Raw genomic sequence first — 24,902 nt, forward strand, 5'->3', positions numbered from 1 at the left:
GATGGAGCTAGAAAGCATCAGCCTCTTTGCGGCTGGCAGTAGCTTTTTTAACGTTGTCCTTGTATTTTACTCTCGTGTCACCTTGCTCTCTCCCTCCCTGCGCTCATCTGTGGTTGTCTTTTCCTCTGTGAAGGACAGTAGAGGTTACAACATTTGGTGTTGGCCTGAAGGCAAAGCAGCCTCTCAAAAATTGAGGACATGGCTAATGCTTTCCCAGAAATGTTCTTTAGAGGGGCCACTCTCACCGGTCGTGCACCTTCAATAATTGACTGTGTTTTGGTTGATGCGGGGCAAAAGGGCAGCGCTGGGGAGACTGCGATAAGACATCTACCATTATGGACGCACAGTACCCGGCGAAAATGTTTAGTGGGTCCCGTGTGGGTTTTGCTGGGGAATGGGTACCATGCGCTCATAATATGCCGCTTTCATGTGACCCACTTGGGTTAAATAAATACTATTTCAGCAAAACCAGTCGAGCATGTGCTATAAGTTGTACTTCAGCTACAAATTTATGTTGAGAAAATCAGTCCTAAATTGGCAATGCATTCAGGACATGTATGGATCCCACTTATTACTGTATATAAGATTCAAGTTACATCATAGTTGTGCCGATTTTCTTGGCTATATACAATAAAAACATTTTTAGCTGATGTTCTTTCAATGGCCCCATAGCCTGGGTAATTCTTGAACAAACAAGTTATGAAAGACTTCTTTTTTTAGAAAAAAAATGAAGGGAAGAAAAATGTGTTCACTCTATAGCAATGAAAGATAAGATTTGATAAAGGAGATTAAAAAAAAAGCCCTGAGGTTGCTTGGAGTATATAGGTTAAACAAATTAGATAGGGCTCATTAAATTGGCAAAGCAAAGCAAAGAAGTGGGAGGTACTGATAAGGGCTGCCTTATTATATTGATTATTATAACTTTTATTTATTGACTGTAGATTCAAAGAGAAGAAGAATCAAGTGTTACATTTTGAGTTGTTTTTTTTCTAGGCATTTCCCACAGGGAAGAGACACCGAGGCATAACTGGAACCTACTGTAAGGCAACAAGTATCCTTTCTGGCTTGAGAACCCGGGACGATTCCTCTGGAAGAAGATGGAAAGAGTCTCTGCAGACAGGGATGTCTCGGTTCCCCTCCTGTATTTGCCATCCTTGTGATCTGATCATGGTTGGATGGATGGATGATTATGTAATATCCCTGTGGGCAAAGTTTTGCAGAGAAGACAACAAAAAGCTGATGTAACCGTCCCTCCTACCGTAGTGGAAATGTGTTTGAAAACCAAAAAGTGCAGTGATGTCCACACGAAGATCGGTGCCTGAAATCTATTGGCGTCTAAATGAGGCGAGCGTCAATCGAGTGACAAAACAAAACCTGACATTCCTTTATGGTTAAATCTGAATAAAATGTCTCATTTTCATCCACGCATTACACATACACAAACATAAATTTATACATTGTTGAAGCTTTTTTTAGCCCAATTTCAGCATTCAGCATTTTTTCTTGGGTTTATATCTAATATCAATTTTAATAAATCTGGTTATCCTGAAATAAAATTCAATAAAAAATAAAATGTTCCTGATGTTAGGCCAGTGAAATTCTCTAGCCACAGCTATAGCTTGCTGAGGGGTTACAAAGAATCAAAAGGACGTCTTTGTTCAAAAGCATTAACCAGGAGGAGAATACAAAAAGAAAAAAAAAACATGGCACAGTGGGTGTAGTCCAAGGGAAATTTGGTAAAACATTAAACCGGTTGCTGAAAAGGTAATGAAATAACAAACGGATGCAAGTCAGAGAGTGAGGGAGTTACAAACAGCATTATGTGTTTAGCACCAAAACAATCATAACACCATGGAAACATGGTGGTGGCAGCATCCATTTTTTTCCAGATAGAGCAAGCTGATACAATTTGAAACAGCTCCAAAAGATGCTAAGTCACGACCTCACCACAATAAGATTAGAGGGTTAGAGGCTGGGATAATATATGTGAGAAAATCTGTGAAGCAGCCTAAAGAGGGCTATGGACCAGATATGTCCTCAAAACCTAAAAGTTGAAGTTGAAGGGTGCCAGGTTATTGCAACTTTTTCATTTTTTTTTTTACCTTTTCCCTTCGCCATGTGTGTTTGGAGTCCCACATGATATTTTACATTAAAGCAACAAAAGATAACCTAATACTGTAACCGAGGTGCACTTCTTAGATCCACGGCACATCCATTACGTATCAGTCTTTCCAATATCCAGTTCTCAGCACACCCTGCACAACATGCTTTGTGTTGAAGTCATTTTATCCTTTCTCTCAATATTCTATCCTCAACATGACACCCCAAAAAGAATAGGTACTTTCAAGAACAAAAAATGTGTTTGAAAGCCCAACGGTGCTGATTGGTAAAACCAGTCACAGCTGTAGAAGCTTTTATGACATTGCCCAACGCTTAAAAAAAAAGGCCCCTGTTATGCCCTCCAGAGACTCCAAGTCCGCACCAGACGCATTCGGAGGAAGGCAAAGACAGTGAGGGCTGCAGGAGAGTGGGGGAGTAGTTTAAAAATACGACGTGGAGTTTTGGTGCCTGTCCCAGAGGGAAAACAAGAATCAAACTGGGCCAAAGATGGACCACACACACGCGTGTGACACACAAACACACACACACACACACACACACACACCAATCAATCACATGCACTGGCAGACACTGGAGCACAGAAAAACTGCAGAGGTCGCCCATGCTGCATGCAGTGCATTCCAGTTAAGACAGTGACAACAAACTCATGCAGACAGTTTAAACAGAGACAGAGGGAGGGAGGGGAGGGGGGGGGGTGACTCGACTGAAGATGGAGCAGCAACAGGAGCAACTCATTAAACCGGGTTTGAAGGACGGCAACAAGCAGCCAGGACTCCTGTTCTCTAAAGAGACAGAATGTCTCGACAGCTGCAGGTGTCTCGACATCAGTGGTCGACTTTAAAAGCCACCAGAAGAGGATGTGGAAGCAATGTGCATCATTTGAAAAAAAAAAAAAAAAAAAGAGAGAAGAAATACAATAAAACCTGACCTATTAGCTAGAGTCATATTGATAAAGCAATGCTAATATGGGCTGGTTTGTGTGGCGGAAGAGGAAGTGGCATCAAATGTATTTAGATGCTCTGGAAATATAACAGCTAATCGCTTGAAAGCCAACCAGTCAGTGTTCCTGCCACCATTATACTTTTTCTATATATAATACAGTGATTGCTTTTAATAATCTGCTCAACATTTTCTCAATTTTTTTTTTTTTTTTAGCTGTTTAAACTCAAGAGTCAAAAATACGGAAGTTGTTCAGAAAACTTAGACAGTTGTCCTCCGTAATATAGATGGAGGAGATGGTAAAGGTTTCATTCATGCGCAAACCTGTTTGTGTCAACGTCAGATTGAAATGCAGCGCTGGAAGTTGCATGATGCCGCTGAGAGCCAATTTAAAACGTAGTGGGGCATTTTAGCTCCACTAATTAGGGTAATTTAAAATGCCACAAAGGTAAAGGTCGCATTTGCAGATAACCCGCGAACACCGCTTTTGTTTTCCAGGTTTGTCGAGGTAGATTGAAGCAAAGGTGTGACTCTGAATTTATAAACTAAATCTGACTAAATAAGGATTAGCTCACCGCTGTGGTCACAAGTTTACTTAATACTCTTATCATCAGGATGAATGCATGGCATTTGGCTTGTCCATCTGGGCAGGTGCAAATTTCTGTTGAGCTTAAAGGCGTCAGCGTATGAGCAGTTGTTGCTTTCTTTGTCAGAACCCCTTCACCCTCGCATGAATATGAGATATAATGACTAAGTTATTACTGTTAATATTATTGTTACTAGTCTTTGAAGTACTGGTTATTAATGTATTACTGTATATTGGCATACAAATAATTAAAAGGTATTGATGATTGTTTATAATGGCATGTCAGTTGGAAAGCTACACTATGTTTAATTAAGTTAAACATTGCTACGTAAACATTTACCTCCTATATATTGAGGAATTTCTTCTGGCTGTCTCACACGTTCCTACCCTGTCGGGTGTTGAATTGTCCTCGGCCAAGACGTGTAAGCCTTTTAAACTAAATAAATCAGTAAATGTTTTCTGCTTCTCTGTCCCACTGATTCCCACACAAAAATCTTTTTTTTTCAATAGTTTACATTTGCAATTGGATTTTGGTTTTAATACTCTTTTCATGTCCAATTGTCTTGTTTTAGGTGAAGACATTGTTTTATGGGGAGTGGAGAGATAATAAACTATTTGACCACATATTCATGTCTTTGCTGAAAAATGAGAAACATTGAACAGAATCAGTGTTCCTGCCAGCTACTAGTGGCAGTGTTTCTGCCACTGCCAGGCTCAGACAAAACTCTCCCCCCAGAATACTGCTTAGCCTATACAGACGGAGGGAACATATCTGATCCCCTGTTGATTTTGTGACTTTGCTCACTAGCAACAAAACGTGGTCTCTAAATTTTGTAGCAGATCAATTTTAAATTTTAACGAGGACACGCTAAATTCCAATTTAAATCTCAGAGAAAGCACATTACATAGAAGTTAAAAGAACAATTTGCATTTCCCTGAGTGAAATACGTATTTGAGACCCTACAACACATCCAAAATGCTGGCTCCAACAGACTGGCTATGCTTACTTTCTGCGCACAGATCCGTTTATCAATTACAGATACTCCTGACTTTAATTTATGTGTACGCAGCACGCCTGTCCACAGAATCAGTTTTCTTTAACTCCCACCTCTCCACCACCACGGAACGACAAAAGAGCTATCAAACGATGCCAGAGAAAAGACAGTAGACCTGCACAACGCTCGACTGGGTGCCAAGACTATCCGCTGGAAAATTGCTGCAAGAATTGCTGCAGACCAAGGCCTACTGAAGGTCAGCCACTGTCTGGAGCTCCAGGCAAGGTCTTCACGCTGAGATGAGAAGGTTTGTGAGAAAGTATAGGAATCAGCAGAAGGCTATGCAGGAGGAGTCCATTAATAACCCGAAGATAGTTGGACCACGGTCAACAGGTACACCATTGGTAACGCACAATGCTACTGTGTGAAATCTTAGAACTCTAGAATGCCCAACATCAAACCCATCCAAGATTTCTGAGTCAACAACTAAATGATTCAGAAAAAGGCTTGGAAGAAAGAGACGGGGGCCCAATAAGACCAAAATTGAGCTCTTTTGGATCAACTTAGTCTGATTTTTTTGGAAAAAGAGAAAGTCATAGCATGACCCAAAGGACACCTTTGTCAACACACCCGCTAACAGTATGGGCTTTCTTATCCCCTGCTCCAATTCGTGCCTTTGGCTTAAATATTCCCATAAGCACACTATGGAACCACTGACATAGAGAAAAGGTCCAAACAAATTCAACCCCACATGGTTTAAAAGTGACCCCTTTGGAGTGGCTGCGCTGCAACAGCTTTTACTGGGCCACCCTCCACGGAGCTGTCTGAATCTAAATCAGGCCTTTGGCAGAAACGAGCAGGGCTGCAGAGATGGAAAAGGGAAAGAAAAGGGGGTCAGAGAGATGAGCGGGATGGGAAACGGGCAGAGGACGAGAGACGAGCGCAAACACAAACAGGCTAAACAGGGGGCGCGAAAGAGACCAGCGACGGGAACATGAGGCGTCAAAGCGCTCAGGATGAGAGAGAAGAACCAAATAAGGATTAATATGGTCAGTAGGAACGAAAGAGGGACTAAAGGTAGATAGCAAAATGCTTGCAAGGTCATAAAAACTGATGGAGATAGCATTGTGGGTCAGGGGTTGGAGAACAGAATGCCAATAATGTACTGGCACTAAAGGAGGAGATAGAGAGAGATAAATGTGCAGGAGCGGGAGGGCTCGTCCTGTAAATCTTCTGAAAAGTGGCAAGCGGGTAAGACGAATCACAAACTGCTGTTGAGAGAGCTGCAGGTGCAAAACTGATACGGTGTAGATGAAAAAGGGGGAGAGCCGAAGGTGGGCGCAGAGAGAGCTGCTGTTTGGGGAGCAGGAAAGGTCACAGGCTCGTGGTGGGCCTCTGAGTCAGCTGGATACACAGAGTGCAATCAGACAGGCAGAAAAAAAAAAAGGGGACGTGGGGAGGAATACAGAGACTGGGTTAGGTGGGGGGGGGGGGGGTACTGCTATGTGTGAAACAGCTGATCTGGCCACACCCAAAACACACAGCAAGAGATCTGAGCCATCAGGCCACAGAGTTTTAAATGTCTAACAGGCAGAGATATTTGAATGAATTGTAGATTTTGATCATAGATCCATCAACATTTTTTTGTTGATTTATTTCATGCTCAAGGCAGCAACGTAATGAGCAGTAAAAACACAGACGCTCTTTGTCTCGTTTGACATGATCATTAAATGTTGGACTAGACCTTTTTTCTAAAATAACCGAGTGTCTAAATGAGCTTGAAACTATTTCACAATAGATCTGACTGTATCTTTAGCGTGTTCCTGCTGGAAGGTGAAGCCTTTGTTGCAGCCTTTAACATTTTCTTTCAGGGTCGCGGTTTCCGTCCAGCTTCTCGTCAGCTCCGACCAGCTGACTTGTAGCTACTGAAGAAAAATAACTCCACAGCATGATGGTGGTTTTCCCGTTTTCCCGTGGGAATTGTGTGCAGTCTCGGTTTTCTGCTGCACGTCATGTTTTGCATGTAGGTCAAACGGTTCAAGTTTGGTTTCATCTGACTGGAGCACACTCTTCTACACGGTCGCTGTGCAACCTACGAGACTCGCGGCAAAGGCGGAAATGTCCAGGTTCATGGAGATCCCGTCTTGCAGTAGTCCTGTCAAGCAGGCACAGGGTTGTTTGGGACCTTAAGCAGAATTTGCTTTGGTAGAATCCAGGAGAGGGGGGCGGATGATTGGTTGGTAGTTGCTGAGATGCATTTGTGAACAGACTGAGCTCAAACACAAAGAAAAGATGAACTCGTAGCATCCGAATGGAACTGAGTCAACACAACAATCAGGCAATGAAGTTTACTCTTTGCACTTTGACAAAGTAAACTGGGCAATTCATATAAATCTTTCATTCAAATTTTAGACAATTTTTCTATTACAAAACCAGCTTATCAAGTTTAGTAGTATTATCAGTTTCAATAAACAAAACGTTTTAGATCTGTGCTCTGCGTTAATTCATGCCTCTACGGTGGTTTGGGGGCCTTTGGCCGGCTCTGCCATCAAGACATTCCCCCATCTGAGCAGTGGATCTCCAGGCTACTTCTTTGTGTCTCGCCCAACCTGGAAGCATAGACAGCCATGTCTTGGTAGGCTTGCAGTGGCGTCATATCCATCCCGTTTTAGCTGATCGATTGAACAGGACCCTGAGAGATAAAACTTAACCCTCCTTTAAACTTCTCCCCATTTCATCCCTCATCAGTGTTCCTTGGTCTTCTCGATGTTATTTGTTCACTAACATTCTCATGCAAACCGTTGAGGCCTGTGAAGAACATCTGGCTTATGATGAAAACAGGCCACCTGTGTTTCCTAAACTGGGTCAATTCTAAATGTCACTGTGTGCACCTGACTTTATTTAGGTTGATCAGAGTACAGGGGGCTAAATATAAATGCTCACCAAACTCTATCTGATTTTTAGGTACAAATAGACCAAACAAAATAGTAAAAAGTGGCACAGCAATTAGCTAACCTCTATTTTTCAACCCTGGTATAAGAGCACAGTGCTGTTGTATGCCTGGTTGTGCAGCAGCCTTAATCTTTCACATGCAGCCATTTCGCATTTGCTGGGATTCAATTACAACATTTCTTTTCCAGACCCGCAAGGAGACGCTTAGTCTGCGCATTAGATGCTAAATCTGGTTCAATTAAAGTACAGCTGGACCTGGTAAAACATTGCTAATGCGGTGCAGGTAATGTGTGTTAAGGGATTAAGTTGGAGATATTAGCCAAAGAGGTTTCCTCTAAAGGGATGAGTCTTCAGGAGATTCCTGAAAGGTAGAGGCAGAACACTGTGCTCTCACCTTTAACTTTTCAAGTCAACTTTTTCTTTTTTTTTTTAACGAAGAGAACCTTGTTTCTTGTTCTCCAAATACAACAAATTGAGTAGTTCTTCATAGAACTTTGCCAAATTTGACACTCTACTGCTTTGGATGGAAGATAAATGACGTGAATTGTTATATAACGTTTGTTTTTTTTTAGTTAGTACCAAATATATGCACATTTTACATCTTTTTCATTTAATATCTGAAGCACAGCATAGCCATCGCGTTATGCTGACCTTGCATATTAATTAACCACGCGGAGTCTGTTCGAGAGTTTCTGGGTGCAAAATATGTTTCTTGTTTTTTTTGTTGATGTTCTGCGGTCGCATACAACCTAAATGTGTGCCAGTACCACCACTTACGCATTTAGGTAGAGAAGTAATAAGCTTCGGGAGGAACTGTATGTAAGATGAAACATGAGTTGTGCTGCTCCAATTGGCTTCATTGGCCGTGTCGGGGAAAGTCTCAGAGCAAGGCATGCAATATTGAAGCTTTTGGGATTTTCTCTCCCATTCTGCTCAAGCTAATGTAATTGTCCTTTTAATGCTTTGAATAAGTTCTATGCTGTGTCCTGTGGTATAGAATTGATTTATTAATACGCACTGATTTTTGCATTTTATGCAGACAACATGCTCAAGGGCAATTTAGGATAGAAGCCATGTAGAGCAAGTGACAACAATAAAATAACATAGGCCTATGACGTTTTAAATATGGGACAGCGTGACGAGACGTCAAGGCAGTCAATAAACAAGTATGGGGGAAAAACAGTTGGATTGTTTAAATATAAATCATCCTCATAGATTTGCAAGGATGTATGCCTATACTTCCTGAACTGTGCATAAATTATTCAGGGAGCTGAACTTTCAAAGCCTAAATGGCAAGGATATCTACCCAAGCAGAGATGCCCTTAAATGGCACTGGATCAGAAAGTGTAGGCAACATCGGGCATAACAATCAAAGTGTTGCAGCAATTAGGTAAATTAACAAAATGCTTTCATTCCAAAAAAAGAAAAAAAAAAGAAAAAAAAAGAAGCCTTGTACAAATTGGCGTATTTCCGCTATAGCACTAATTTCCTCACGTTTTAACTGCCGCATTGCACAACCTTTTTTTTTTCTTCTGTCAGTGATTTATGCCGTAAACATTAGCCTTGAAGCTAAAACACACAGTCCCCTAGGCAACCGCTGTAGTTATTGTTGGATTCGTTTTCGGGACAGTGCCGCCCTCTTGCGGACACTTTCAGTATTTACTCACAAATCCTTGCGCTCTCGTTCAGTTTGACCCAACCTACTGGCCGTTGGGAGACACAAGCGTTGCCTTAGCAACGAGCTCGGAAGAGTTAGGGCTACTGGCGATCAGCAGGTTTCGTTTAAGCATTAATTGAAAGACAAATAAAATAAAATTGAATAATTAAAAATAACAGATTCACGATGGAAACATCGAGCAATCCGTCTGTGTTTCTTCTAACGGTGAACGGACAGATCGAGGGAGCGAACGTGAGTGGCCGTTCTATTGCTTTAGCTTAGCAGCTAGCATTAGCATTAGCATTAGCAGCACCCGTGCAACCAGGCGCCGATGTGTCGTTTCATTTCTCTTTCTATGTTTTTTTTTTTCTGGATCATTTCGCATTTCATTCCAGTTTCCAGACTATGACAGTTTGTACTGCAAATATTGCTACGTCTACGGCCATGACTGGGCTCCCACCACAGTGAGTAGTCATTAGGGTGTTCTCATCATCTGAAATCATCAGTGTTGCTCTGTAGAAAGATTAGCAATGCAACTCTATACAGCATGCGTCAACAAATGGTGTTGTGTGTGTGCGCGTTTTGTCTTTAGGGTTTGGAGGAAGGCATCACACAGATAACCTCAAAGAGCACCCAGTCCCACAGCCTAATATGGAACTTTCCTTTGGAGATAACATTCAAGAGCACAAATCCTTCTGGGTGTAAGCTTTTCACACTTTGCACTTTGTTTTATAGTTCTAGTGATTTTTTACATCCTCTTCATTTCTGCTCTAGAGTATCAGGGCATTAAGAGGGGAAAATTCAGCCTTCTCACTGAATCAAAAGTGCCAGTAAACTCAAAGGCTGGAGTGAAAACCACATATTTACTTAGACTGTGTAAAAAGGCACATAAACCCTTTTTTCCTCACTGTCTGGGATCAAATCTGATTGTTTTTATGTCATTTAAAATGTCAATTTCTGAATGTTAAATTGTGATTTTTTTTTTTTTATCAGAGTTGTATTATGTCATTTAAAGTCATAAGTTAATATCCATTTCTTGAGGATTTCATTGTATTACCTTTTAAACTGTGTGCCTTGTGTCATATGGGAATCCTGGCTCAATCTTCCTCCTCCCAGAACCGGTGTCACCAGGTCAGGTTTGTAGCTTGGCTCCGCCCACAATTTTTTTTTTGGCCATCCTGCACTTGTAACTTGAAAACATGGACTCCAGGAATCTTAAGCCAGTTTTTAACTCATCTGGCAGCATTTTCTGGTAGGAAGAGCCATCTACACCCAAGCTTCAACTTCCTTGAGATGTTGCTTCACTATTCCCACATAAAGTTCTTTCTAAATGATGACCTCTATTTTGTGAAGTGCACCTGTCCCTCTTGCAACAAAAACCCTACAAACATGATACCGTCACCCTCACCATTGTGTTTCCCAGGATTCCAGGCTTCCTTCCATTTCCTTTCAATCTAAAGATGATCATAATGTCCAAACTTCAGTTTTACTTTTATCTGACCACATGACATGTCTCTAAACGTTATGCTGTATGCCCTCCAAGCCATTTGAAAATTGCAATCTGCTTTTGAATCACTGGCTTCTTCCTCGCTGAGTGGCTTTTCGGGCCCATATCTGCACAGCGCTCTTTAAGGGATAATTACTCACCAGCTTCGGCCAGCTCCTTCATTAGGTCTTTCGCTGTTGTTCTGGGCTTGATTCGCACCAAAACACGTTCATCACCGGGAGGCTAAACCCGTCTGCAAAAGGCTCGCTGATGGGAACGTACCTGCTGCTACCGAGGTGTAACTTTCTGTGAATTCCCCAGGGCCTCAGCTTGTGGTGAGCGTGTACGGGCCCGATGTGTTTGGCAACGACGTCGTGCGGGGTTACGGCGCAACGCACATCCCCTTCACGCCTGGACAGTGAGTACAGCGTCCGTTCACCTGAGCTGCTCTTACTTCAAGCATGTCACCGTCCCTGATTTGTTTCAGCTTAGAACATCTCTAATTAAAAAAAATAAAAATAACCCGTTTCCCTTTCCTCAGACACACGAGAACCATCCCCATGTTTGTTCCCGAGCCCACCTGGAGACTTCAGAAGTTCACAGGGTGGGTGGAACACAAGGCTGTGCGTTATAGTGAAGGAAACGTTAAATCGTTCATGGCTTTCTACAGTTTTTCAAAATATTCTAGATGGAGGGGATTACTTATTATATCCAGCCCGCTCTTCTCTGATGCCCCAAAATAAAACCCAGTGCAACCAGTGACCCTAAATACGTTGCCTAATTAGCAAATCGTCTACCCGTGTGTATGAATCCAGGTGTTTTGTTTGAAGGCCTCAGATGTTTAAGAGACCAACAGGGGACAAACGGCATCAAGAAGACAGAGGAAGGCTGGCCAAGTAAAGCATTAGTCACTGAAGCAGCTAACTCTGGAGGAGCTGCAGAGAACCACAGCTTAGGTGGCAGCATCTGCTTACTGGGCAACTATTAGTTATACACTCCCCAGATTGGGTCTTTTTTTTTTTTTTTTGGGGTGGTTGTACACACAGTTAAGGAGACACGAAAAACATGTGAGAGATTGTGCTGTGGGACCGAAATTGAACCTTTGGGCCTAAAAGTTCTGTATGAAGAAAAAGTAACCCTGCACACGCCGTCCTCGTTCCCGTCACCAAGGACAGGGAACACGGGCGGAGTTAATAAGTAAATACTGCGTAACAGTGAGGCCAAAGATTTCCTAGAACTTTCAAGGGGGGGGGGGGGGGGGCGAGAGGAGCACCTTGAACCGAGGCAATGACCCTAAACATCCAGTCAGAGCTACAGTGGAACTGCTTAGATCAAACGACATTCATGACTGCAAAGTCCAAAGGTAGATAATAAATGCAAACACATAGACCCGCTTGGCTTTGCAGGGTCTCTGGTGGCGAGCTTACAGGAGTGTCAATCATTTTGCTGTGGTTCTTTATATTGTGCAGTCAAAGGTTCTGGAAACAAATGCATCCAAAGACTTAAGTTTATGGCTCTCTAATGATAAAGTGGAAAAGGGTCAGAGGAATTTAGCAGGACACTGTATGGAACCGTTAAGGGCCGCGGCTGTTATATTTGTGTCTTCAGATCTCCAAATAGGGATGTTTAAAAAAAATGGCTCTGATATTTGATATTTTTCATTGTAGTTTGACACATTTTTCTCCCACTCAGCTGGTTGTTGGGACGGCGACCCGAGTACACCGACCCGAAAGTGGTGGCACAGGGGGAAGGCCGAGAAGGTCCGTCATCTCCTCTTATTTTACCAAACGGCTGCTTAGTAGTTGCACTTTAGTTCAGTAGTAACCATTGCAGTACTGTAAACGAGCATCCATTTATTCCTCTACAACAAGCTGCCCGTGATCAAATGACCCAAAATGACATTTCCTTGTAACGTCATTTTCTGTTTCAGTGACGAGGGTTCGATCCCAAGGCTTTGTTACCGTCTCCTTTCACATAATGACCAAAGACATGAAGAAGATGGGCTACGACACGGGACCGTCGAGCCCGTCCGCCGTCCAGTCAGAGGCGCAGTCGTACGTGAAATGACACGAGAGCTAACCCGGGCTCGCCACGTTGTCATTTCTCATCACCACGGAGCTCCCAGTATCAGGAGAGAACGTACGTCTGTTTGGTTCTCAGACAATCGGCCCAACTTGTGGCCTTTAGAGCGAAATCTGTGAAGGCCTCCGACTCTGCCGGCGTTGCATTCTTCGCCCCATCCTACGCCGCAGGAGGCCGAGACTGTGAAAGGGTGGAGCTGTCGCCGTGTTGGCTCCAGAGAAGTGTGGAGAAAGGTTCTTGATGTCAAGGCAACATGCAGGACATTTTTTATTGGCAGCAGAGTGGTAGTTGTACAAGGTTTGTAGGCACCCCTGGTGTCAGTGTGTTGAAAATGTGCCGCACAAATCCATCTTTTATTGCAGCAACATGATCTCTGCTGAAAATGTCACCAGTACATTTATTCACTGGGTAAATATATATAAACATGGTGCAAGGTCTAAAAAAACGTCTCTAAATTTAGTCATCCAAGTCTTATTTTTTTTTTACCATTTAAAGCAGAAAATTAATTTAAATGTTCGTTTTTTTGTGGAATGCTTTGCCTACATTCATCCGATGTTAAATACTGATGAATTTGGGTGTCTAGTTGTGAGGTTCTGTTATTTACTAATGGTTACTAACTAATGACTAATGGTTATCTCACCATGAGAACATCTTGTCATGTTTAATAAATTGCAATATTTTTTGTAAAGTTCATTTATTTCATTAAATCAATTCACTACGAGAAACAACTTTATGCAGACTGATGTTTAAAAGCCTTTATTTCTAAATTAGAATATTACATCAGGCCAATTAAAAAGCAGCATTTTCCATGCAGAAATGGGGGCTTACTGAAAAGTATATTTAATTACTGGCTTACAGGTGATTATATTTTCGCAAGGTACTTTTAGTCTGACAAACAAGCCTCCTAGAAATGCATATTCTAATTTATTGAACACATATCTAATCAGATGTGAATAGCCCCTAAATTATTTTTTTTTTACAAATTATGTGTGACATATTTACACCCCTTTGCCAATAGGGCAGTACTTTATCATCTGCTAGAACATCGTTATCTCGCTGGAAGGCCCGGACATCGCAACCCCTTCCAGTTTTCTGGAAGAGACCACCAGATTTTTATAAAAAATTATCCTGTGGTTTCAAAATAGTTGAAGTCCTGAACGGCGAGGTTCCCAGAGTCTTTGGAAGAGAAACAAGCCCACAGCATCACAGATCCTCCACCATACCTAACAGTGGGCATCTCCATCTGCTCATCTTTCATAATCAGGTCATTTTGCTGAAAAGTTTAATCATATCTGATCAAACAACAGTTCCAGCCGAGTTTGGCTAACTTTACATTTGTGTTTTTTTGTTTTGTTTTGTTTTAATTGACCCTTTTTGTCCTGCTCAGTGTAGTGGCACAATAAACCAAGTCCTCGTCCAGCCTAGAGGCTAATAGTTGTTAGCCTCTGTAGCATATTTATACCTCAGGTAGATAGAATGATTCATTACAAGTTCAGATAAACTGATCAATTAAAAAAAAAAAGGTAAATAGAAATAAAAACACTTTAGTTCCAATTATGGGATTTTGTAAAAAAAAAAAATATCCTGCTTTAGCCCCACTCCACCAAATGAATAAATGTACCCATAACAGTACGTTTCTCGGCCAGATTATAACAGTGCAAGAAAAGAGGAAATTATTTTCAGGCCTTCCACATCTGTCTCAGAGGAGCCAAAAACAGAGTCTGCATCAGTGTGAGCAGTGACACATCTGGTGTAATCCAGGCACTGTGGTCTCGTGGTTTCAGATACTGTCCATATAACTGCACCTTTTTAAAAAAAATAAACCTAAACGCTGGTGGTGTTTGGTCCACTCTACGATCCGGTTCCTTACAATCTACTTTTCGAACATGAAAACCGAGAGAAGAAAGCAGAGCTCCAGAGCTGAAGTGAAATACATTTTTATTCTTGAACCAATGCAGCTACAGTTGTCCTCATCCGACAGGGTGCGGCCAGCTGCGTTCGCTTGTTTTAGAGGCCGTTAAAATACCACAACAACTTTGTTCCTACAAAAACCCATTACACAGAATAATAAGGTATACAGAAAAACAGTATGTTACAATAGTACAAATGATAAATTATATTATACAGTTATAATGCCAACGGGTTGAGCACGAATCCAATTAAAAAAAAAAAAAAAAAAAAAAAAAAAAAAAAAAACAACGCAGGCTGCTCCCAGTACTAAGAAAAGAGTAACTAGTCAGACATGGAAAGAGAATAAAAAGGAGTCAGTTTATGCATATAAAGACAAGACAGCCCATGAAGTCAGTTAGTCCTCTGGAAACAAAACAATTGCCAATTCATTACATGACGTGGGGCCTTCACTGAACCACAGCGAGGAAATCTGCTGCCAAAGATGGAGGCCACCTGCACACCGGGAGTGTTCGATGTGTTCAATCAATCAGGCGACGCCTTCCCCCTCCTCGTTTTCGCCGCACGCCTTTAGAGACTTTCTACAACTCCAGGAGAACAGGATCTGCTTATTAGCATTTCCTTCCTGCTTTTCCACTTCTTACTCTCTCTCACTACTCTTGCATAATGTTTTGTAGAGATTAAACAGGTTTTTGCTGGTTTGCAAGTGAAGTTTCGCGTCCATTCATTCAAGAGTCCAAGAAAAAGAAACAAAATAAAGATGTCGCCATCTCAAGCGTTTCCCGTCAAGATGCACACCTGGAGCAGCTCCTCCTTTTTAGCCTGAGAGAAACGGGAGGTCCGCGTTCAGTGGAAACATCCGAAGTCCTGCGGCGAAGCCAGCACAGCACATCATACCTCAAGGAGGCAGCAACCCACCACAAGCTGACACCAGTAACCGAAAAACGAAACAAAAATGGACATCTGAAGACTTTAAGGGGATAGTTTGAACGTTTGGGAAGAGGGGTCTCCAGTCATGGGTCCCTAAGCGGTGGTGGAAAGATGCAAAGTCGTGTTCTAGAGCGGCGATGAAATCCTCAGAGCGGCGGAACAACAGCTAATCAAATGAAACCCTCATTTTATGGGATACAACCAATTAATGCTCCATTTCAGCATTTCTAACCAACATTGCAAACCTTTTTACATTTTGACGTATGAGATCGAGCCTTGATTATTAAACACTAAGCACAGACTCTTTCCTGCACATCTTGACATCCGTTATTCACCTTTTTAAGTAAAATACAGAACATATCAGCTAAAAAAAGGGCAGCAGAATGTTGGGGTGTCGTCTAATTTGTCCAGCGGCACTGAAGATGTGCTGTTTGGGGGAAATTATCACAGCAGATGGGCAGTAACTTCAGCTCGGACCCACGGTGGTCGTTTGCTGGAGAAAATGCCAGAACGTTTAAAATAGCGCCGCGTCTTATTAAACGCTGCATTTGAATGACTAAAATTAGTTATAATGGGGGCGGGTTCCATTTGACTAAGCTGTTGGGATTCCTTCCTTTTTCAATCACTGTGATTAGAAATCTGCCTCCTACATGTGAAAGGACGCTGTTGCCATTAATAACTGCGCAAAACATCACATCCATTAAAAAAAAAAAAAAACTATCCCTTTAAGAAAAAAAATGCTGGAGAGCCTACAAAAACCTCTGCATCTTATTTTAAGCCATAATTCATCAACCCACCTTTCTTAACCAGCAGAAGAGACAGGGATGCTCAACTTGCTTTCCTGCAAATCTAATGATAAATCAGCCAAAAGTAACACTTTAATAAACACTTGCCCAAATTGTAGATTAGCGCAGCGTTAGGAAACCGTTTCATCACAGAGCTTCTTCAGCTTTGAGAAACATCAACAGCTGTGTTTTTTTTTTTTGCACATATCCTCAAAAAAAATCTCAGTCGCTATGACTTCGGTAACAGCTGTGCTTCTAAGAGAAGAGAGTAACGTAACGTAACCTACCCATAGGGTGCACAAAAAAAAAAAAAAAAGAACAAGAACGGAAGAAAAATTAATGGAGAAAGTACAGAATCAAGGTAATTCTGTACTTAATTAAAAAAAAGACAACAGAACGGACTACTGATTGTTTGCTGTGGGATTCCCCTGCGTGTGTAAGAGAGCAACGGTTGATGTTCTGAGAGAGAGAATCCTGTTGGACCTACAGGATATCCTCCCAACGCTGAGCCCTCTTTGCCACAAACCAACTTAAGGCGAATGAGCTACCTGGACCACCCCTTGCTTTGGGGTCCAAACTCCAACCACAGGTGTAAAAATAAAAAAACTAAACTGCCCAGTAAAGCACACTAAGCAGCTAAATGCACACTCGCTCCCTCTTCCCTTTGACCCTAGAAACTTCAAAAGAAAACGAAATTCCACGACGCGCGGCTGCATCCGACTCGTTTGATCCAGGAACAACACTGACATCATCTCTTCTAAAAAAAACGCTGAGCGGGGCGGAGACGCGGTAGAAAACGCTCGACCGTTGGTATCCCAGTGGATGGAGTGCGCCTGCCTATCAGCACATACATAAAATACTGTCTTTGTTTTTTTTCCACCTCTCTGCAGCCTTTTGGGACTGAAGTTTGTGACTTCTCATAGCCAAAGTTCATGTGGAAGGATAAAAACAGGTCCGAGGTGAAGGTGAAGGGGTCTGGGACTGAGCAGTAGTACCGAGAGAGCCGAGGCAGTGTACGGGTGCGCCGCGTCGTTTGATTAAATCAGACCTCCCCCTGTGAGCTAAGGTGTAACGGTGAGTCCAACAGTCGCTGAGAGAAAGACAAAAAAAACCCCCGAAAAGAAACAAAAGCAAAAATTGTGCAAAATTCCTGCTTTGTAATTCACGCCACGTACGCGCAGGGAGTAGAAACATCTCATGGTTAATCCAGCGCGGCGGGAGTAAAACGCGCCGGAACAATACACAGTGTAAAAAAAACAAAAAAAAAAGCACTGAGACGTGCACTCGCTCACGCAGACGCGCTACAGCTGATAGGGCTTATAAAATATTAGTTCTAGAGAAGAGATCGGATCGGTGCGTTAGTACGGGGCCGACTGTCGTGTACACCCCCCCCCCCCCCCCCACCACAGCAGAGGAGAGGAGCGCTTCGAGGAATGAGGCGGCGGCTAAATAAGAGGAAGAATGGGGCGGAGGGGCCGGTCCCGCCCCGGCATAAAATCTGAAGTCTGTCTCCGGGTGCAACATCTTTGTGGTCACCAGCATCGTGTTCGGATCAGACCGGGACTCACAAGAGTAGGCAGCTTGTAGCTGAGGAGGAGGAGGAGGAAGAGGAGGAAGAGGAGGGCAGAGAGGAGTCAGGAAGCGGGATGATTTAGTAGGGCACCCGGCTGGGAGTGGCTTATAGATGGATACATGGGATAACATATCTCCTCGTTCATGTTGAAGCTTCTTAAGGAGCAAGTGAAGGAGGAGGCGTAGGTAGCCCCCCCCCCCCCCCCACCACCTCCGGAGTTATCCGTTCACAAGAGGAAGGGGTTGGTGGTTCCGGCGGGTTGTGCCCCGGCCTGGGGGGGCATGCTCATCAGCGGCTGAGGCAGCGACATGGAGGGCGGGATCCCCGCGCTCACGCCGCCGCCTCCCACGCCGGGCATCCCGTGGCCCATGGGGGCCATGCCTGGAAGGGGGACCATGGCGGCGGGCTGCGCGGGCAAAGAGGACAGGGGCATGGGGTCCACGATGCCGCCGAAGCCAGAGGGCATCGGGCTGACGCGCATCTGGTTGAGGGTGGGAGGGACCGGCTGGCTCATCTGGAACGGGTTGGCGGTGGGGGCCGGAGCGGCGGCACCTGGGTCAGGAAAACAGATCGTCAGCAGGGCAGAACATGTTTTTACTCTTTTGTTTTTAACTGTACGAGTCAAGCCAAAGCAGTGTTGACTGTGAGCCGCTTGGCTGAAAACACAGCTTTTAGTTAACCGACTGCTTCCATTTGCCCCAGTGAATATAACAGAGTGCCTTGGAAAAGTAACGACGCCCCTGGAAACGTTCCTGTTCCATCTCTGGCAGACTAGGTTGTGGTTTTTCCCGCTTCTCTGTGTCTCCTCAGGCTCAGAACCCAGGCTGGAGCCATTTAGGAGTTTTGAGCTCTGATTGGAGGAAGAATTTGGGTGGACCAACCAGGACCCAGGACTGCTCTATGAAGGAAGCCCACCTGTGGGGCGGGGTCTCCTCTACTTGCTACTCTGGAGCATTTTCCTTTGCCTAAAGGTTTGAGGTGGCAGTTAGAGGCCTGGGAAAGTTGGGGGTACCTGCACACATTTACACTTGGGTTCCTTTCTGTTAGACCCACTCTGTAAGTAGCTTGGTGCCACCAAGTAATGTTTTTAGCCTTTTTCCTAGATGAGGATATCAGGGGTTTTTTTCTTCCGGTTTATGATCTTATTTAGAATAGATGTCATTCAGGCTCTGTTTTAGTTTTATTTCTGGCTAAAACCCCACGAGGTTGTGAAGACTTGGCAGGGCGGCACCTTCCAGCAGCACACCTGCCTTTACAGCCAGAGCTACAAGACAACATTTTATATCAAGTGTTGGGAATGGCCTAGTCAAAGTCTAGATCTAAATCTATTTCAGTAACCATGACAACAATGGTCCCCATTCAGTCCGACTGTGCCAGAGCTGACGAATGAACGACTGTTTTCATTTCTGCTTTAAGGTCATGTGCTACTTTGTGTTGATTTATTACCTAAAAACAGCAATAAAATACATTGTTTTGTTTAATGTGTAAATTTTCCAAGGCACCATGTTACATTCGAACATACTGTATACCATATTTTCGGACCATAAGGTGAACCGGATTATAAGGCGCACTAAATATTCTTCCCAAGTGTGTAATATCACTTCGATCCTTCACATACACAGCTCTCTATCCGTCTCTGTCGGGAGGATAGTAGTTAATTCAATCTAACTTTTATATTGCACTAACTTGCTAGGTTTATTGTTGCTAGCGTGTACTCTGGGCTGCCTAAAGGCTCCCACATACTCTGTGTACTTTGCGCATACTGTGAGGTCGGTGGACTCCACGCTGACTCTCCGCTGACGTTTTACCCTTCGTAGTCAAGCGTACTGTTGCCTACATTTCTTGTGGCAAATTCTTATAATTCCCACACTTTCTGCCAGTGGGACGAAGCGGCAGAAAGAATGGTAAATTGTGTGATTAGCTAGCTAATCCAGCAGGCTCCCACCTGTCAGTGAGAACAGAGGGAGTGGCATGCTGCATGTCCTTAGGACCGCCTGCTTGGAGCAGCTCAGTGTTTTAAGCTCAGTGTCACATATAAAACAGTTTCATGTAAACAAGTAGCTGTAAACGCGCAGTCAGACTCCATCTTGAGTATGTGTGGTCCTCCACGCAGTGAACTAGTATGTGAGGGTCTTTAAATGAACGCACTTCGAGTTTCAACATTACAGTCAGGCAGTCTTGTAGACAGCACAGGGGTCCGATAACGTAGTGACACAGTGTACCGTAATGCTCCTAATATCCTTTGAGCGGCTTTGTTGTTTACCAAAGTCGTACTTACACATTTTAACAGATTTTTGAGCACATTGTACCACATAAAATCTGTCAGTAAGCACAACAGTTTTCATTTATACAAGGCGCACCATCAATTTTGGAGAAAATTTTAGGATTTTAAGTGCGCCTTATAGTCAGAAAACACGGTATTCAGTTTTCTCTCATGCATTTTGATGGTGCAGAGATATTCAGATACAAACGTAGTGGAGGAGCTTTAGGATGGACTCAGCATCATCATAAACAATAGACTGCATTTAACCTTTTTAGAGTTAATACAACGGCTACTTGCTAATAGTACCTGTTGTAGGTGGAGAACAGCTGTGGCTTTTACCTGTAGCAGCCAGGAACGGGTTAACGACCGGTGCCGGCTGAGCTGGTTTGGTCACGAGAGAGTCCAGGTTGACCAGGGCGGCGTTGGGTCCCAGGAAGGACTCTGGAGTCTTTCTAGTTGGGTTTGTAGAGATCAGAGTAGAGGGGGGCAGCGGGTCAAACAGGTCCAGGCTGCCGCTACTAGCCAGACTGACTTGCGAGGGGAGAGAGGATGTTATGCCCCCCTCGACTGAAACGGACAAATGAAGAAGGAGGTTTAGTTCACTGATAAGAGTTTTCTAATTGATGACAAAAACAAAAAAAAACATTGCAACCCTAAGCAATTTCATCGTTTTAACCTAAAAGCTTTTTACCCCCAATGCTGGTCGACACTGTGCGAATTTCGGGCCTGTCGACGAAAAATCGGGGGAAGAGTTTGTTAGTCGCCTGGACTCTTAATGTGCGGGGGGGGTCTTTCGTGTCGCTCAGTGGAGGCAGGTTAAAGGACGGGCCCCGTTGTTAGCGGTCTTGTGACCAAAGATAACCTGCGATCAATGTTCTGCACAAGATATTTAGAAAGAATATCTCCCAGCGTGGACAGCTACTAAGGGGCCGGCGCTCTAGCCAATCAAGGCCGTCATGGCCGCCTGCGAGAGGATCCCACGGCTGCCCGCCTTCCCGAACGGCCGCATGGCTACTATAATAAAAAAAAGAATGAACCGGTTTGTTTTGTGAATCAATTCCTGCCAGAGATCACCTGCCCCGTTTTCTCCGATCAGACAAATATGTCGGATTGTGCGCCGGTCACAAACCAGTGAAAGTTTCCAATATTGGACTGAACTGGACTTTTTTATTTTTAAATAAAAACTCTTTTGGTTGCGGTTTTGTTCGGACGGATTCGGGGTCGAAGGGTAGAGCACGCGGCTGAACAGCTGATTTTGGTTGTTTACAAATGTAGCTGGATGGCAGCTGCTGATGAAGTTGCTCATTGTCGCCATGTCATGTTTTGCCGTTTACTACTAAATTGCTACAGCGTCCACCTGACGTCGTACCAAAGATCATTAATCTAGTCGCGTGCAGTGTGTCATGGATTAGTCTTATAAGATTGCTAAAATCGCACAGTGTAAGAAGGCCATTGGTGTAAACTATACTTATTTACTCCCTGGTCTACAGGAACGCTCTAGAAGTGTCTCCGTCTGCACTTAGGAACTTCTACTCACATTCTCCTAAAAAATAAATCAAAAACCCGACCCATGTAAAAGGTGATGCTACTATGAGAGGGGTATCAGAGGCAGACGGCTGGGCTGTTTGTCAGGCGGCGCGGCGGTGGTGACCTTCATTAATGCATTAACACAGCCTTAACATGCCTGCAAACACAAGGAAATGTCAAAGACAAAAACGGTGGGGGAACGCTACTGAGAACATCAGACAGACGTCGCCTGTTAGCTGCTAATGAACTCTGATGTTTCAGTCAGGACTGAAGAACGTTCATTATGTTTTATTCTCTTCAGATCCTTCTTTCCTTGTGATTCACTGCTGTGTGGAGCTAAAGCTCAGAACCAGCCACCAGAGTCCCCTCACACCTTTACAACAATAGAAAATACACTTAGATGTGCCAAAGATGGCAATGGAAACCCCGTCAGAGCCTGGATTAGGGGTTCGATTTGGTTCTTTTGACTACAGCAAAAGAAGTTTCAATTTAAAACTAGAACAGAGGATCTGAGAGGGTTTCCATAATTCAGAGGGGCCAATACTGGCAATTAAAAAAAAACATTACACCATAGTGATATGGGGGGAAAAAAACAACACACAGATTTGAGCCAGGCAGCTTCTTTCTACAGTGAAATCAATAATTTTTTGCCTGGTAAAGTCAATTTTGCACCAAATGCTGCCTTTGCTCAAGCCTGTTGCACATTTAGAGAAAGACGAGACAGCGTGTCTGTGCCCCCCCGCAGAGAGGCTACGTCTGCAGAGGGGCATCTTCTGAGACACTGAGGGGAAAAGAAAACACAGACTCCGTGTCATTAGATGGACAAAGACAGGGTGAGTACCAGTGGGGACAGAGGAGGAAGAGCGCAGGCTGTCAAACTCTGAGAAGTCTTCCTTGGCTGTACCATTGGATGTACTGAACAGGTCAAAGTTACCTGAAAGGAGACAAACCCGTTCACACCAACATGTGTACACACACAAACACAACAATACACAGAAAGTGTACCAAAAAAAATAAATAAATAAAAAATTACAAAACTGCAGAAACAAAAACAGACAAATGGAGACATTACAAGTACAAATGTTTGTGGAGACCTGGATATAGTAAAATGAAGCAATATGATAACCGGCAGCATGCAGATGGATGTAATCCTGCTTAAATGTGTACTCTTCGTGCCCTACTCGGTCCGTCAGAGGCTCCCCTTCAGCACAGAGAGCAGAAAAGCACCGCACGACTCCCTACTTCTCATTCACAGATGGCGGATGAACCGAGCACCGAGACTAAAAGCTCCTTGTGATCATTAGCTGAATGAAGCGGTTGCACTTCAAGAGCGGAGAGAGCCAAATAAGTTCACCTGTGTTGGAGGTCTTGGGGCGGCCGGTTCCGGAACCCCAGGGGTCCGACGCAGGACCGGAGTTGGCCCAGGGGTCGCCGCCCTTCACGGCAGGCATAGACGACGGAGCCGCCCACGGGTCCGCTGGCACCGACGGCTTAGGGACCGAGCCTGGGAGGAGAGCAGAGCCAATCAAACGCCCGGAATAAGACAAAACCCCTGCAAGCTTTCCGAGGCATAAACGGATAGAAAACCCATCAACAACTACAAACTCGGTTCTGTATTACCGCGGCTGAAGCAGCAGAACCGACTTGTTTTGATTTGACTGCTTGCCATTTCATATTTCACGTAAACTCCTCGCGAAATAGTTTGTGGTTGCAGCGAGACAAAAATGTGGAAACTGCTCGCAAAGCCTTGCAAACTTCAGCACGGTATAATTCAGCTCCCGTCGCTTTTGGTGCCAAAACATGAGCTGAAATGACCGTATGTCTAGATGATGCACCCCCCCTTTAACCTCGCTTGGTTCTGCCTAACAAGGCTGTTTGTCATGAAGCGTTTACAGCGAAGCGACAAGCGCGACGAGGCGGGAGAAGCCAGCGTCGGCCATTAGGGAGAGCTTAATGGAGGAGGGGGGGAGCGCTTTTCCTGCCAACAGTGGGAGCCCTGCACCCTGTTGCTTGACTGAAACCAGTGTTACACTTTTATCTCCCCGAGAAGCCCTTCCCTGCATCACAAACGCCCTGCACTCCCTTTCTTCACAATATCTTCCTCTAACTCCCGGAGCGGTAATGTTGCCGAGCGGCATTCCTATCAGACAAAGAGTCACAGTCCAGCGAGCTGCAGGTGGAGAGCAGCGATGCCTTTCGCACACACACAGACAGACACACACACACACACACACACACACACACACCGCAGCTCCACTCTATGCCTCTTCAGAATGACAGTAAGTATGTGGACCTTTACCAGTAAAGGTCCACAACCGTACGCGCTTACCGTACGGTTGCCACGGATCTGCTGATGCAGCTGCAGCTCCAGCTCCCATGCCCCAGGGGTCAGCCTTGGCACCTGGCTCGGGGACGTCCATTAGATCCATCAGAGACGACTGGGGCTACAAAGGCAGAAGAACAGTTTAGGAGGCAGACCTGCAGGCGTAGGAGTAACGCAGATCCTAAGGACAAGAGTGGGACCCCGCTGGGACAAGCACGGCTCGGTTCAATCTTTTCAAAGAAGCTCTGTGTGAGATGCGCACTCGGGCAGAATGATGAGATTTCGGGTGCGGTCTTACCTCCTTCTTCTTCTTGGGCAGTTTTGCCGAGCCTGGACCTTCTTTCTTACTCTCCTCCAAGGCCATCTGTAGTCTCAGGTCGTCGCCTCGGCGGAGGCGCTCCTCCTAACCACACACACACAAACGGCCCTGAATTAGCAGCCACCTCGGTGTTTATACCAAAGACATGTCACGTCATGCATCACTATCTACTTGTTTTAACCCCTGGATCTTTTAGACACCAGAGCCAAGATGCGGAAACACAATAGGGGCGCAACGGGCGCTTGTTGGAGCACGCGTCTGAGACGAGGCGCTGGATACCTGCTCTGCAGCTTCTCGGCTCATGGCCAGGGCGAGTTGCAGCTGCAGCTCCTCTTCTCCACTGGTCTGAGGTCGGGCCTGCTCCAGCTCCGAACCCGCATTGGGAGATGTGGCTGGACCCAGAACCGGAGGGCGCTTCAATGTACAGCCAAGACGGCCGCATATTAAGCATGAAAA

General features: G+C 44.4%; 2 protein-coding genes across 3 annotated transcripts; one reads left to right on the forward strand and one right to left on the reverse strand.

The window, feature by feature from the left end:
- Positions 1-9,268: 9,268 nt before the first annotated feature.
- LOC118562329 (B9 domain-containing protein 1-like) lies at positions 9,269-14,385 on the forward strand. 2 transcript variants are annotated; one of them, XM_036134629.1, is made up of 7 exons: positions 9,270-9,502; positions 9,646-9,714; positions 9,843-9,951; positions 11,058-11,154; positions 11,278-11,340; positions 12,429-12,496; positions 12,667-14,385. In XM_036134629.1, exons 1-7 carry the CDS (start codon positions 9,437-9,439, stop codon positions 12,801-12,803), a joined length of 609 nt encoding a protein of 202 aa, XP_035990522.1. In that variant the 5' UTR covers positions 9,270-9,436; the 3' UTR covers positions 12,804-14,385. The 2 variants fall into 2 exon arrangements, with proteins under 2 accessions (XP_035990523.1, XP_035990522.1); XM_036134630.1 differs by lacking the exon at positions 9,646-9,714 and having other exon boundaries at positions 9,269-9,502.
- Positions 14,386-17,832: 3,447 nt separating this feature from the next.
- Positions 17,833-24,860, reverse strand: LOC118562330 (epsin-2-like; the record flags this gene model as incomplete). Its single annotated transcript, XM_036134631.1, has 7 exons — positions 17,833-18,566; positions 20,617-20,844; positions 22,646-22,738; positions 23,159-23,308; positions 24,134-24,248; positions 24,426-24,530; positions 24,726-24,860. Coding segments are annotated over 7 exons (1,152 nt in total), but the record flags the coding sequence as incomplete, so codon positions are not given.
- Positions 24,861-24,902: the final 42 nt, after the last annotated feature.

Source organism: Fundulus heteroclitus, unplaced genomic scaffold (assembly GCF_011125445.2).
Source record: "Fundulus heteroclitus isolate FHET01 unplaced genomic scaffold, MU-UCD_Fhet_4.1 scaffold_865, whole genome shotgun sequence".
Classification (NCBI taxonomy): domain Eukaryota; kingdom Metazoa; phylum Chordata; class Actinopteri; order Cyprinodontiformes; family Fundulidae; genus Fundulus; species Fundulus heteroclitus.

Bases quoted from the DNA above. Each gene is read 5' to 3' on its own strand.
- LOC118562329 (XM_036134629.1), top strand. From the start codon at position 9,437: ATGGAAACATCGAGCAATCCGTCTGTGTTTCTTCTAACGGTGAACGGA. The intron at 9,715-9,842 runs GTGAGTAGTCAT...TTTTGTCTTTAG, and splicing joins ATGACTGGGCTCCCACCACA to GGTTTGGAGGAAGGCATCAC. The intron at 12,497-12,666 runs GTCCGTCATCTC...TTTCTGTTTCAG, and splicing joins ACAGGGGGAAGGCCGAGAAG to TGACGAGGGTTCGATCCCAA.